This window comes from Myotis yumanensis, unplaced genomic scaffold, assembly GCF_028538775.1.
Source record: "Myotis yumanensis isolate MYYU_CA2020_CCGP unplaced genomic scaffold, mMyoYum1.0.hap1 SCAF_6, whole genome shotgun sequence".
Classification (NCBI taxonomy): Eukaryota; Metazoa; Chordata; class Mammalia; order Chiroptera; family Vespertilionidae; genus Myotis; species Myotis yumanensis.
Window position 1 is genome coordinate 19802239 of NW_027223757.1, and position 12646 is coordinate 19814884.

General features: G+C 39.8%; 1 protein-coding gene across 8 annotated transcripts in view; it reads left to right on the top strand.

The window, feature by feature from the left end:
• The window catches only part of L3MBTL3 (L3MBTL histone methyl-lysine binding protein 3), a 91144-nt gene extending 80072 nt beyond the window's left edge, over positions 1-11072 (top strand). For all 8 annotated transcript variants that reach the window (XM_070417667.1, XM_070417663.1, XM_070417669.1 and 5 more), the window contains 4 exons: positions 1-77; positions 4569-4738; positions 4968-5030; positions 10673-11072. In XM_070417667.1, the coding sequence (XP_070273768.1) occupies positions 1-77; positions 4569-4738; positions 4968-5030; positions 10673-10816 (454 nt within the window). In that variant the 3' untranslated portion in view covers positions 10817-11072. The remainder of the gene's footprint in view (positions 78-4568; positions 4739-4967; positions 5031-10672) is intronic.
• Positions 11073-12646: the final 1574 nt, after the last annotated feature.

Below are 12646 nucleotides of genomic sequence, written 5' to 3' on the forward strand. Positions count from 1 at the left end.
AGATCAGCATGCTGATGTCAGAGAAGAATTCGAAGAAAGAACAGAAAGTGAAGTGAGGACGTCACACGAAGCCAGAGGTAGCCATAATAGTCTCCTATTATGGATGGATATTACTAGTCAGACTCAACAATCAAAATTTAGGTTTTGGCAGTCACTTTTATATTAAAGATAAACTTTATTCGATTGGTTTGTTCCATTATCATACGAGTAAAGTTTATTGCTAAGGATAAATATAGCCCTAGCAGGTTTGACTCAATGGATAGAATATTGGACTACTGACCGAAGGGTCCTGGGTTTGATTCTGGGAAGCATCCAATCAATGTGTTTCTCACACATTGATATTTCTCTCTGTCTTTCTCCATTCTCTCTAAAAATCAATAGAAAAATATCCTCGGGCAAAAATTTAAAAAAAAAAGAATATATAGAGTCTGTAGTTCATAATTCTATGGATTGACCTGTGACCTATATTTGCAGTCTCTTTCACATATGTACCATATTGTATGTAAAGTTTGGATAAGGCATTGTGTTTGGTCCTTGTCATACATTTTCTTTGGTATTGTTGATGTCACTTGCTTCACATATTTTAAACTCATCTAAGGATGTATATTGAATGCCAAATAGAATTAATATGGTCTTAATACCACAAATGAAAAGAAAATCACTTGAGTGTTTTACATTGTATTGGAGAAAATAATGGGTCCTAACAACTTTGCCAAAAAAAAATTACAATGGTTTGGCTAAGCAATGAAGTCATAATAACTGTTAGTCATAATATAGATTATATTTATAAATAATACATAGCTATATAATTATTATTTGTTTTTATAAGAAATTGTTTATGATTTTATGATTATGATTTTAATGATTGACCTGTGGGACTTTGCTTTTCATGTGCATTTTTTGGTTGAGATTATCCTCTAAGATTTGAGAATGTCACCTAATGGCTGTTTGCCTGTAGTGACCGATCCCATCAGTGATGCTATGATTTCCATATCTGATTTTCATAAAGCAGTAACTTACATGAATTTAAAGGTTCTGTTGCTACTGTCTTCAGTATGTTTCATGGTATTTGAAGTAGCACTGTATATAAACCCTGCAGATGGTCAGGGTTCGAATTCCTGCTCTGCCACCTGCTGGACATTTCACTGACCACTCCTCAGTGCTTCTGTTTCATTATCCAGAAAGATAATGGTGGTGACCCCTCATGGGTTACTATGGGGATTAAGTGCAGCAACATTTGTAACTTGCTTAGAATGATGCCTGGCACATAGGCAGTGCTGTGCAAGTATTTGATCATTTTGAATGTTTCTGGTACTTGGAAAGCAAGAAAAACCTGTAATTTATGATGGTTTTATAATCAGGGCATATTGGATTCTTAGAGAAAAGCTTCATTCTGTCTTTGTGAATGGTGGGTTGGAGAACAGCCTCCATTCTCATCGTAGCTCTATCATTTACCAGTGTGTGGCTGGCTCTGGGCAGAGTTTTTAAGGAATGATAATGTAGGAGCCTAGAAAGGAACTGTGAAGAATACAGGAAATAGAATAAAAGTAGAATGGAGCTTGATGGAGTGAACAGGGGCACGTGTTGATGGAGTACTATAAACAGTTACGAAAAAGAGTGCATGGCTTTGGAAAAGATTGACTTTTATGTGGCAAAACAATCTATACTAATAATAGAGGAATCTGCACATTGTTTGGGACGCTGTCACAGTAACAGTAATGACCAGCAGGCTGCGTGGGGTGACCAGGCTGGCAGGGGGGTTAGTGAGGGACGACCAAACAACTGGACAACTGAACAGCAGGCTGCGTGGGGCAACCAGGCTGGCAGGGGCGGGGGTCAGTTAGGGGCGACTAGGCTGGCAGAGGGGGGCAGTTGGGAGCGACCAGGCCGGCTGGGGGAGCAGTTAGGGGCGATCAGGCCAGCAGGCAGAGGCAGTTAGGGGCGATCAGGCAGGCAGGCATGTGAGCAGTTAGGAGCCAGCGGGGCCTAAACTGGCAGTCGGACATCCCCCGAGGGATCCCGGATTGGAGAGGGTGCAGGCTGGGCTGAGGGCTCCTCCCCGCCCCCCTGCACAAATTTCATACACCGGGCCTCTAGTTAGAATATAAGTTATAAATAGCTCTACTGTCCTCTAGTGTGGAACTGGAAATCTTACCATGTCATGTATGTTTGTCTCCTGAAGGATTTACAAATATTGTATTTTAAATAATTGCTAAACTCTTGGGAATATCTGAAATTAAGGGATGTTTTTAAGTTATACCCTATATTTATGCTTAACAAAAATATCTTCTGTAGATGTTTTTCAATTAAAAATAATAATAAAAACTAACTGGTACAAGTTTATATCTTTGGCTCAGAATATACATTCAATAAAACAGGATGAGAACTTAAAGCCAACTATAAGAGATTCATTGGAAGGACTGTGATGGGGTTTTTAAAAACATTTGAAGAATTGACATGTTTCATGTGGAGAAGATATATTTTTCTATATGAGCTCAGGTAGAACCAGGGCCAGTGGGTGTTAGTTCCAGTAAGATAGATTTTTTTTCTTTAATTCAGCATGGTGACTTTGTAACATTCAGAGCAATTCAAAATTTAGATTAGGCTTGTTTAAGACAAAAGTTATAAAAGAACCACAACAGACCAGTAGGAAATAATTTTTAAAAAAATATATTTTATTGATTTTTTACAGAGAGGAAGGGAGAGGGATAGAGAGCTAGAAACATCGATGAGAGAGAAACACCGATCAGCCACCTCCTGCACACCCCCCACTGGGGATGTGTCCGCAACCAAGGTACATGCTCTTGACCGGAATCGAACCTGGGACCCTTGAGTCCGAAGGCCGACGCTCTATCCACTGAGCCAAACCGGTTAGGGCGGAAATAATTTTTTTTAAAAATGTACAACAGAAAACATCAGATACATAGGAATACATTTAACAAAAGATGGTCATGAAAAAGGACAAAACATTAAGAAGATATATTAAAGGAGACCCAAAGAAATGGAGGGGTATGCATTGATCTTGGATTGGGAGACTCAATATTATAAAGATGTTATTTCTCACCAAATTGATCTATACTTAGTGGTAATTTTAATCTAAATCCTAGCATTTTTTTTTTTTACAAGCTGATCCTAAAATGTATATGGAAATGCAAAGGAGTAAGGATAGTCAGGGCAATCTTGAAGAAGACCTAGGTCACAGATCTCAGCACACTTATAAAATAATAGTAATTAAAATTTGCGGGTTGCCCTAACCGGTTTGGCTCAGTGGATAGAGTATCAGTCTGCGGACTCAAGGGTCCCAGGTTCAATTCCGGTCAAGGGCATGTACCTGGGCTGCAGGCACATCCCCAGTAGGGGGCATGCAGGAGGCAGCTGTTCAGTGTTTCTCGCTCATCAATGTTTCTAACTCTCTATCCCTCTCCCTTCCTCTCTGTGGAAAATCAATAAAATATATATTTTTTAAAAAGTTAAAATCTGTATGTTGGTGTGAAGATCCAGTGGAACAGAGTAGAGAGTCTGGAAAGAAGTCCTGCAGGAGTGTGATTGATTGGAAGGGAACACAAGAAGGCTCTAGCTGGGCTGCCCCATGGTTTCCTGTTCCGGGCATCTTCACTTTGTGAAAATTCTTTGAGCTGTCTACTTACGATTTGCATACCTTTCTGTAAATCTTACTCTTCAAGGAAAAGACCTTAAAATATTCTTAAAGATGCAAAATAGCTTAAAATATTCTCAGATAAAAAAGCCTTTAGCTAACCATTTGGCAAAGATTTGTGGTGGAATTGAATGATTGCTGTAGCTGAGCTGGTATGAGGGGGAGAGCGTGTGTGGGGAAGGCCCTTTTCTTCTCATGGGCTTTAAGTAAGTAGTTTCCAGAAAAGATTTCTGTTCCAAAGGATCGTAAGAAGACCATTATTGAAAAACTCTAAGAGTTTCACGGACATAAAGTCATTTGCTGAAAAATGGGTATTTTAGGAGAGCAGCAGTAAACTCAGTTTGGATTCGGAAGACCTAGCAGATACGCAGAATATTCTGCACTCTAATTTTGATCTCCTCAAATGAAGACTGACAAAAGCACTTGCCTTTCTGTTATTTTTGTTGCAATAATTTCATATCCCATTTCAAAAACATGTTAAGTTGACTGTTTAAAAGGTCAGTGTGATTAAAACTGAAAGAACAAACCAAGGCTGAGATAAAAGAAGAGAACAGGGTAAATGAACACAGTGGCCAGACCTGAGCACCCAAAGCTGCGAGAAAAACAAATACAATTTCCTAAGTTCAGAATTATGAGTTCTAAGGCAAATATCTTACCTGAAACATGGAATGTTATAATGACACATGTCTTCAGTGGGTGATGTAGCAAACATGTAAGTTGAATTTACAGGTTGTGTCCTGTGGTCACTTTCAGGTGACCTTCAGTAAAGGCAAAGGAGAATATAATTATTCAGGGACTATATGTTGAAAGGAACAAATGAATTAACTAGAGCCTCACCTCCAGCTCATATGGTATTTGGGGTTTTCTTTTGCAGTTTTTCAGAGAGTGATTTCCCATTTGTTCCCATCGACAGGTGCCCGGGAAGAACCTAGCGTACCGCAGTCACAGCGTCGGTCGACTGTCTTTCTGTCCTTTAAGTCCCCAATTCCATGTCTGCCCTTGCGCTGGGAGCAGCAAAGCAAACTTCTGCCAACTGTAGCCGGAATCCCTGCCAGTAAAGTTTCCAAGTGGAGCACAGATGAGGTATATTTTATTTCCTTTGTCTTCCAGGGACCAGATATGGGAGTACTACTGACTTAATGAGTGAACACAGTGAATGGGGGAGGGGGAGGGGGAGGTGTTGCTGCCTTTTTTTTTGAAAGATAAATTATTCTGAGAGAAACAACTAAACCATATAGGTACAACAATTTGAACCTGAGCATTTAAATTCTGACCTCTTTTTAAACTGGAATTTTTATCTTATTTTTGACAGGTATCAGAATTCATACAGAGCTTACCTGGGTGTGAAGAGCATGGGAAGGTATTTAAAGATGAAGTAAGTGTCCCACTAAACAGCAGCCTGTAACTTACCGGGATCGGAGCACTGACATGCAGTGAAGGATGAAATGTTTTGCATCAGCAGAGGAGGAAAGAGATGGATTATGTTGAAATTGGCAAGTCGATAGAGAGTTGTCTAACAAGCAGCATTAATCAGTTGTATAAAAATGTCTTTGTATAAGATTAGGTGTAAAGGAAATATTTGTACCATTTTATAATGCCCCAAAGCAGTAGCACTAGACTCATTACTTTAAAAAACAACAACAATGAACACAAAACTTAATAGCGTGCATTTATATAGTTTATAGTACAGAAAGAAACAAACAAACAAAAAAGGCATAACATTCTATTTTTAATACCAGGAAATTAGTTCCCATTTTATTTTCAAACATAGTTTTAACAGCACCAAGATTAACTCCATTTGATACTTATGATAAATACTATTGCCATTATTGCTAAAATAATATTTTAGATCCTATATGTTATTCAGTAATGTTTATAATAACTGATATTCATTACAGTCTGCTGTTGGAAGATTCTTTTTTTAGTTGTTTTCACCTCCTGGTCTAGGGTTTCAGTGCAGGGATGGTTAATAATGATATCACCTGTATGGAGTATTAGAACAAAAAGGAACTTGGGTCCTACTACACCAGAAGTAATGCTGTTTGAGTACAGCAAGAGACACTCCACTGGAGACCGTTAGCAGTAAGCCACTTGCCTATCAGCTCCTCCAAGTGGAACAAATTATCACTCTCATCTTGGCTACCAGAAGGTAGAAGGAATAAGTAACCTCAGAAGGCTTTCTCCAACGTCTGCCGTCTGCAGTTACAAATGCATACGCCTTGTTTGGCCTCAGCTATTTAAGAACACACTTTCAATGAAGAGCATTGCAAGGGTCGCAGGAGAGCTCAGAACCCAGCCCCTGGTGCCAGCGTCATGACACCCTTAGATATCTTGTATGCTTCAGCTGGGTGCCTGTTAACATGCACATGGATCTGATTCTCAACGGCACTTTTCTGATTTGTGTTCTTATTTCAGAAATGCCTTATCTTCATTCCAGTTGATCTTTAATTGGCAAATATTCATATTTTGAGATTCTTTTCCTAAGTGTCTGTAGACCACTGTCAGTTAATTTCCACCCCTGAACAGACTTAGACCCCCTGCAGGGAGCTTTGTTCTTTCTTTGAAAGAGTCACATCGTTGTTACTTTGAAAATGCTTTTTAAAAAAAGAAACATTAAAAAATAAATTTGTAGTATATTTGTTTTAGAAATTTCGTCTTCAGTTCTGTGAACATCTAAATAATGCACCTGGATTTGCTCTGTTATTTAGTTTAAGTATGATTCAGGTTCCAATGATATGTTATTTCTTTGAATGAGTTTTTTCTTCATGGTGTATCTTTGGAGACTCTCCTCAGGCACCTACTATCCTCAAAGCCAGAGCCTTCTTGTGAGGAGCGAAGCAAGACAGTGAATGTTCACTATCACGTGTGTCATTCATGTATTCATTCATTCCTTTATTCATTCATCCTATAAAAAGCTTGGTAAATTTTTTCCATGTATATGTCACTCCATGTAATGCTCCGGTGAGACAGTTGATTCAGAGAGATAATAGGGTACAATCCTTGCTCTCACATGCCTAGCAAGGTCAGCAGGTGTTGGTTTTAAAAAGTTCTAGAGGTAAGCTGTAAAACAAAGATGTAAGTCATTTCTAAATGGCAAAGTTCAGGTGTTAGGATGGGCTACTATTTGAAACCATTCTTGACTTCTCTTTCTTTTACACTATATTTAATGTCTTGACAATTCTATTGGGTGTATTTTATTTGTTGTTGTTGTTGATAATCCTCACCTGAGGATATTTTTCCATTGATTTTTAGAGAGAGTGGAAGAGATGGGGAGAGAAAGAGAGAGAAAAACATCAATGTGAGAGAGACACACTGATGGGTTACCTCCCACACTTGCCCTGACCAGGCTCAGGAATCGAGACTGCAACCAAGGTACATGCTCTTCGCCGGAATCAAACCCAGGACCCTTCAGCCCCTGGCTGACGCTCTGTCCACTGAGCCAAACTGGCCAGGGCACTATTGGGTGTGTTTTTTTAAAAAAAACATAGGGATTCTGGCTCTCTCTCAACCTTCACCACTTCCCATCTGGTCTGAGCCACCATCATCTCCCACATGGATTAAGACAGTACTTCCTAATGAGTTTCCCTGCTTCTATTTTTGCTCCTCTACAATCTCTTCCCAGCAGAGCCATGGTGATCCTGCAAAAACATGCCAGATCATGTCACTCCTCCATACCTATCCTTTCAGTAGTAAATCAGAGGAAAAATCAAAATCCTCACCAGGGCCTACAGTCTGACACCCCAGTACCTTCTCAACTCCTGACCACGTTTTCTACTCTGCCCCCTGCATACATGTTCCATACACTGGGCCCCTGGCTGTCCCTCAGATTGTCCAGGCATACCCAGCTCCTCCCTGTACCTGCAGTGCTTTTCCTCAGGAGGTTCACATGGCTCACTCCCTCTGCTCAGGTGTGACCTTCTCTATTAGTCCTTTCCTGACCATCCTGCTTCACATTGCCACCTGCCACCACACATCCATCTCTGCCCTGACTGCCCGCTCATCTCCTCAACCAGCTGATTTTTTTCAGAGCACTAACCACCTTTTAGAATTAATTAGTTAATTCATTTCTAATTAATTAATTTTGCTTACAATCTCCCACTACTAGAGTGTAAACTCCTCCACAGGGAGTTTTTATTTGCTTACTTGCTTGTTTTTGTTTGTTTTTTATTTGTTGTATGTCCAAGCCCGAGAAGAGTGTTTGCAACATAATAGATGTTTAGTAATTTTTAAATGAGTGAATATACTCATTTATTTACACTCTGGGAAGACAAAGAGCATGCTGCTGTGGTGTGCAGAGGGAAAGCACTAGAAAAGAACCCGAGGGCATGGTGGGAAGAGCAATGGCATGGAAGGTGGGAGCCCCCCTGAACTCCAAATCCTCCTTAGTTTGGGGCCTTTAGCAAGATACTTAATCTCTGCAGTTGGGCCAGTCTGGGTATATTATAAAAGCAACAAATGAGCCCTAACCGGTTTGGCTCAGTGGATAGAGCGTTGGCCTGCGGACTGAAGGGTCCCAGGTTCGATTCCGGTCAAGGGCATGTACCTTGGTTGCGAGCACATCCCCAGTAAGGGGTGTGCAGGAGGCAGCTGATCGATGTTTCTAACTCTATCCGTCTCTCTTCCTCTCTGTAAAAAATCAATAAGATATATTTAAAAAAAATAAAGCAACAAATGAAAAATAAACGCCATAATACATTGCAGTGATTCTTGTTCTTAGAAAGTACTTTCTCAATTAAATTTGCCTTCTCCCAACCGAGGCCTGTCCTTACGGCCACGCATCAGAGCAGCTGTAATAGACTGGTACTCGCTTCAGGTGATTTTTTCCCTTTTCAGTGTAACCTTAAAAATAATAATCTACCGAAACTTTATTCCACTCCAACTTTCAGATCCCAGCCTCATTGCGCTCTGAATGGTCCTATTCATAAGTCATCCATCATGTTTAACTCTTACATAGTCTCAGAAGGAGACTCCGTGAAGCCCAAGGTTATAGTAACACAGTTCAGTCTTTGCAGTGAGCTCCTTGGGAGCAGGTGTGCTAGCTGACACTTTCATTCATGATTTGGAAGATTTCTCTCACATTGTTCATTCTGCTAAGGTCTGCCGTGGTTGAGTGAAGTGTTGTTATTAGACCTGCCTCTCTGCTTGGCCTTGCTTTATCGAGGGCTGTCATAACACAAGCTAATGACCAGAGCAAATGACTCAAAACACATTAGGGCATTTCTCAGACCTGCCACTAAACAGGTCTTACCCTCAGAATTTAACATCAGAATGTCTTTCCTTCTCCTTTAAGACAGGAGGCTATTCCTTGCCAGAAAGTAGCAACTTTTCCCACATAATTGTTTATTGAAGTGGTACATGATGATTGTAGCTCTTACTAGTACTGATTAAGTATACAGACAGTTTAGATTCACAGGTTTTTTTTTTATTTTTGAGGATAGAGGAAAATCTTAAGAAATAGCTATTTAATTATATCAGCCTTTATTTAATGAACTGTTTGCAGAATTTAGAGTAGTAGTCGTTTGCTAGGGCTGCTGTAACAAAATACCATAAACCTTAAACAGCAGAAATGTACTGCCGCCCAATTCTGGAGGCTAGGAGTCTTTGACAAGTAGGTTTCTTCTTCCCAGGGCTGTGAGGAAAGGACCTGCTCCAGGCCTCTGTGCCTTGACTGTAGGTGGTGTTGTCTTCAATCATCTTCCTTCTCTGTGTCCAAATCATCTGTCTCTTCTCCAAATTTCCCATTTTTATAAGGACACCTGTCATCTTGGATTAGGGGCCCAGTCTAATCTAGTATGACCTCATCTTAACTAATTCCATCTACAATGACCCCGTTTCCAAATAAGATCACATTCTGACCCTGGCCGGTGTGGCTCAGTTCGTTGAGTGTTAATCCTGTTCACCAAAAGTTCGCTGGTTTGATTCCCAGTCAGGACACAGATCCAGGTTTCGGGTTCAGGAACCAATCAGTATTTCTCTCTCACGTTGATGTTTCTCTCTTCCTCTCTCGCTCTCTCTCTCTCTCTCTCTCTCTCCAATCAATAAAAACTTTTTTTTTTAAGAGCACATTCTGAGGTTATTGGGAGTTAGGACTTCAACATATGAATTTGGGAGGGACACAATTCAACTCAGAACAGTACATCGCTGTCAATGTTTTCAGTGTGATCTAATAGAACAAATGCGTGGTTTACTTTTTGTACAAAATAGGAAAACTGAAAAAGAAGTGAATTGATTTCTTTTAAGATGGTGGAACTCCACAAGACCTAAAAGTCATATTAAAAGATGCCACTCCTTTACTCTGCCCACTAAACTAGACATCATCTTCATAGTACGCTATTCTGCAGGAGCATCGTCTGTTAGTCTTGGAGGAGACGCAGAGCGAGAAACGGGTTTCTCATGGTTACCCAAGTAGAGAAAGAACCAGTATAGAGTCTACAACTCTTAACACCAATCTCATGTTCTTCCAATTACACTGTCAATTGCCCTTGTTAGTAACTGCTTTTCTTTTGTTTGTGAAGAATAATTATGGCTACTCCAGAAATGTTACCAGTTTTTTTCTTCATGGTGGAAGACTAATTTTAAAAAAATGATTAGCATGTAGCTGATATGTTTGTCCGAAGCCTTTGATTGTAGCCACAAATATCTGCGTACCTATTTTCATCTCTAATTTTAGACTAAAACCTGTGATGATAGGAACTGAATTTGAGGCACCCCACACTTTCCCACATTCTTCTTAAGTCCGCACCTCTGAGTAATCACTGGAAGGTATGGGCACCTTCCCTTTCCCTGGGAGCCAATTTTTCAGATGAATGAATTTTCACTCTGCCCCCAGTCCACATTTGCTGTGTTGTTGTAGATAAGAAAGATCCGTTTATCAGGAAATGTTGGTACACCTGAACTCCCTTGCCTGTGCGTTTTAGTGTTGCTGTGTATAAGACAGCTGATAATTTAAACTTGATTATTCCCCATAACACGATATCCGATTAACTCACGGTCTTTTGTCTTTTACTCCCATTTCAGCAAATTGATGGAGAAGCATTTCTGCTTATGACGCAAACAGACATTGTCAAAATTATGAGCATTAAGCTGGGCCCTGCTCTCAAAATTTTCAATTCTATCCTGATGTTCAAAGCTGCAGAGAAGAACTCTCACAATGAACTTTGAAGATGGTGAATTTTGGATACCATCAGCTTTCTGCTTTAAAGCTCATGTTTTATTCAAAGCACAAGGACAGTTAACTCCTCAGTGAGAAGTCTCCAAAACTCAGAAGAGCAATGCGATCAGATTATTTATATTCCTCCAGAGACAATATATATGAATTCCTATGAAAGTGCTTGAGCTTTTAACCAGGTACTGTCTAACAACAGTCATCCTTTGGTTCTGTTCACTGAGCTAAATTTATCTTTGTAAATCTTTTTGAGGCTGGGGGGGTGGGGGGAAAGGGAGGGCTTCATTAATTATTTATGGACAATGGGGGGCAGAGTATGACTTTTTGGCATTTTATAAACATTGATGAATTCTCTTTCATGTACACTGTTTCTTTTTCAATACTTTCAGGAATCTTTTTATATAATCAAATTTCAACCTAAACCAAAATAGTGTCTAAACCTGGCTAAGTTTAGCCAGTGGGACGGCTGGTTTTCTGTATTGTTAATTCTGTGCCATATTTTGAATTGCAACATTATGCTAAGTATAACTTTGCAAGTCATGATATTGCCTAACTGCTTGTCATCGTTTGTTGGGGCCGAATAGTTGTAAAAATCACTTTTCCTTAAATCTGTGTTTTTGCTTTTGCACGTATTATGAAATGTTAAACAAATTACGTTCACCAGCATCTTTACTATAATTACCAAAAATCATGTACATAAGTAATGGAATTGAAAAATAAAATATATCAGTATAAATAACTTAGGTGATGTAGTTGAATGGCATCCGTCTCACCATCGTGATGCCCTGTGTGCTGGGCTCTTGTAGAGTCCAATGTCATGTAATATGCAGTTACATGGGGGGAGGGGGATTGTAAGGATCTGAAACTATTTATGAGATTATCTTGAGCTTCTCTCTAATTGTCATTGAGGTGCTTTTCAGAGATCAGTGAAGGGCTTGTTCTGTCCATAGAAACACTAATCCCTAAGCAGCTCTGTCCCAGATCTTGCCTTGTCCTCCAAACCAGAAGGTGTTCCTTGAGGGCTGGCTGTGGAGAGAGGTGACTAAGAAGGCAGGGTGTGAGGGAGCAACACCAGCAAAGATTCTAAATGCTCACAGAACAGGGAGGCGACTTCCCAAAACAATCACTCGAGAACCTCCATTTCGGAGAGATTCCTTTCTCTGTGGAACAATTCGCCTCACTATGTAAGCATACAGATGCACTTTAAATGAAAGCCCTTGATTACCTATACAATGATAGCTGGTAGTGTTTCTTTTGCAAGAATGCATTTCCAACAAAAAGGTAAATTATTTTATCAGCCTTTGGATGTAATTTCAGGATTGAACATTAATTCAAGGTCTCTCTTAAAAGTAGGAAGTAGGTTTGCAGCATGCTGTCTGAATTCTGGGCAAGTTCCACCCCTCTTTAGTTGCTCTTGTTTTTTTCTGGTATAGAATTTCCTTTCCTGTCTCCCCTACTTCCCCCCATCCCACCCCTCCCCTGGAGGTCTGTTAGCAGTCTTTTGCCTATGTCATCATTCCAGGTAAAAACAGGGTTATGATATCTAGTGTTCCTTTCTTTGCATGAATCTGCTTAAACAAGTTTTGCTCTGTTAGTTTTCATTTCCTTTTTTTATGTTTTGTTCAGAATTTGTACATTCAAATTGCACTTGTTATATCTGACATGAATGAAATAAAATCTTAATTGCAGATACCTCTGTACATATGTGTGATTTTTAAGAAAACTTGTCAATAGGAGGAGAGCATGAGAACAGGAACAACATCAACCTGGGACGGTATCACACGGGTACTCACTAGCTGTGTAAGGACTGCAGGATTGAGAATTGT